Here is a 982-nt window from a genome sequence, read left to right as displayed (position 1 = left end):
CCGGAAGAGGGGACGTTATAGTAGTAGTAGGCTCAACAGGAGCACCGATCGTAGTCGTGACAGTCGCAGCCTCCGTAGCGACCTGGGTGGTAGCATCAGAGTCATCCTTGTCTCTACCGGGAGCCTCCCCAGGTGCCGTGCTGATGGTCACTTCGCCAGTCACAGGAGGTGCAGTAGTGACAGCCACCTCGTCGGTCACAGCGGGCGTACTGACCGGTTGAGGGGACGTCATGATAGTAGTAGGATCAGCAGGAGCATCGATCGTAGTAGTGCCAGCCGCAGTCTCGGTAGCGACCGAGGTGGTTGCATCAGAATCATCCTTGTCTCTTCCCGGAGCTTCCCCAGCTGCCGTGGTGATAGTCATCTCGTCAGTGACAGGAGCTGCAGTAGTGACAGCGGCCTCATCGGTCACAGCAGCTGTGCTGACCGGGAAAGGGGACGTTATAGTAGTAGTAAGCTCAACAGGAGCACCGATCGTAGTCGTGACAGTTGCAGCCTCCGTAGGGACCTTGGTGGTAGCAACAGAGTCATCCTTGTCTCTACCGGGAGCTTCCCCAGCTGCCGTGCTGATGATCACTTCGCCAGTCACAGGAGGTGCAGAAGTGACAGCCACCTCATCGGTCATAGCAGCTGTACTGGCCGCCACTGTGGCATCGACAGTAGCTTCAGAACCAGTCGTACTCGTTGCTTCGGGAGCTGCTGTCGTACCTTCTTCGCTTGTAGCGGCCTCAGTGACCTCATCCGTGACTGCAGCAGAGGACGTGGAACCTCGGAGAGCCTCAGTCGGTCCACTCGTGCCGCAGAAGCACGGGGCAACCGAGCCGAAGCAGGTGCTCGGCGTCTTCCAATACTTACAATATGACCCAGGGTAAGTTGTGGCACAGTCTGTGTCGCAGTCATTGGCGTTGCCCGTCACGGAATTGATGTCCTGGAAAGCACAGAGAGCGACGAAAACAGCGGAGAAAGTCCGTGAAGCCATCAT

The 982-nt window shown here is 57.4% G+C and overlaps 1 protein-coding gene across 1 annotated transcript; it reads right to left on the bottom strand.

Moving 5' to 3' along the window:
* Window positions 1–45: 45 nt before the first annotated feature.
* On the bottom strand, window positions 46–979 carry Pmar_PMAR014235 (mucin-1 precursor, putative; the record flags this gene model as incomplete). The annotated part of the gene is made up of 1 exon (XM_002768826.1): window positions 46–979. A coding segment is annotated over one exon (934 nt), but the record flags the coding sequence as incomplete, so codon positions are not given.
* Between the last annotated feature and the right edge of the window lie 3 nt (window positions 980–982).

The sequence above is a fragment of the Perkinsus marinus genome (genome assembly GCF_000006405.1).
Source record: "Perkinsus marinus ATCC 50983 genomic scaffold scf_1104296967098, whole genome shotgun sequence".
NCBI classification, from domain to species: domain Eukaryota; phylum Perkinsozoa; order Perkinsida; family Perkinsidae; genus Perkinsus; species Perkinsus marinus.
This window is presented reverse-complemented; position numbering and strand designations above follow the sequence as displayed.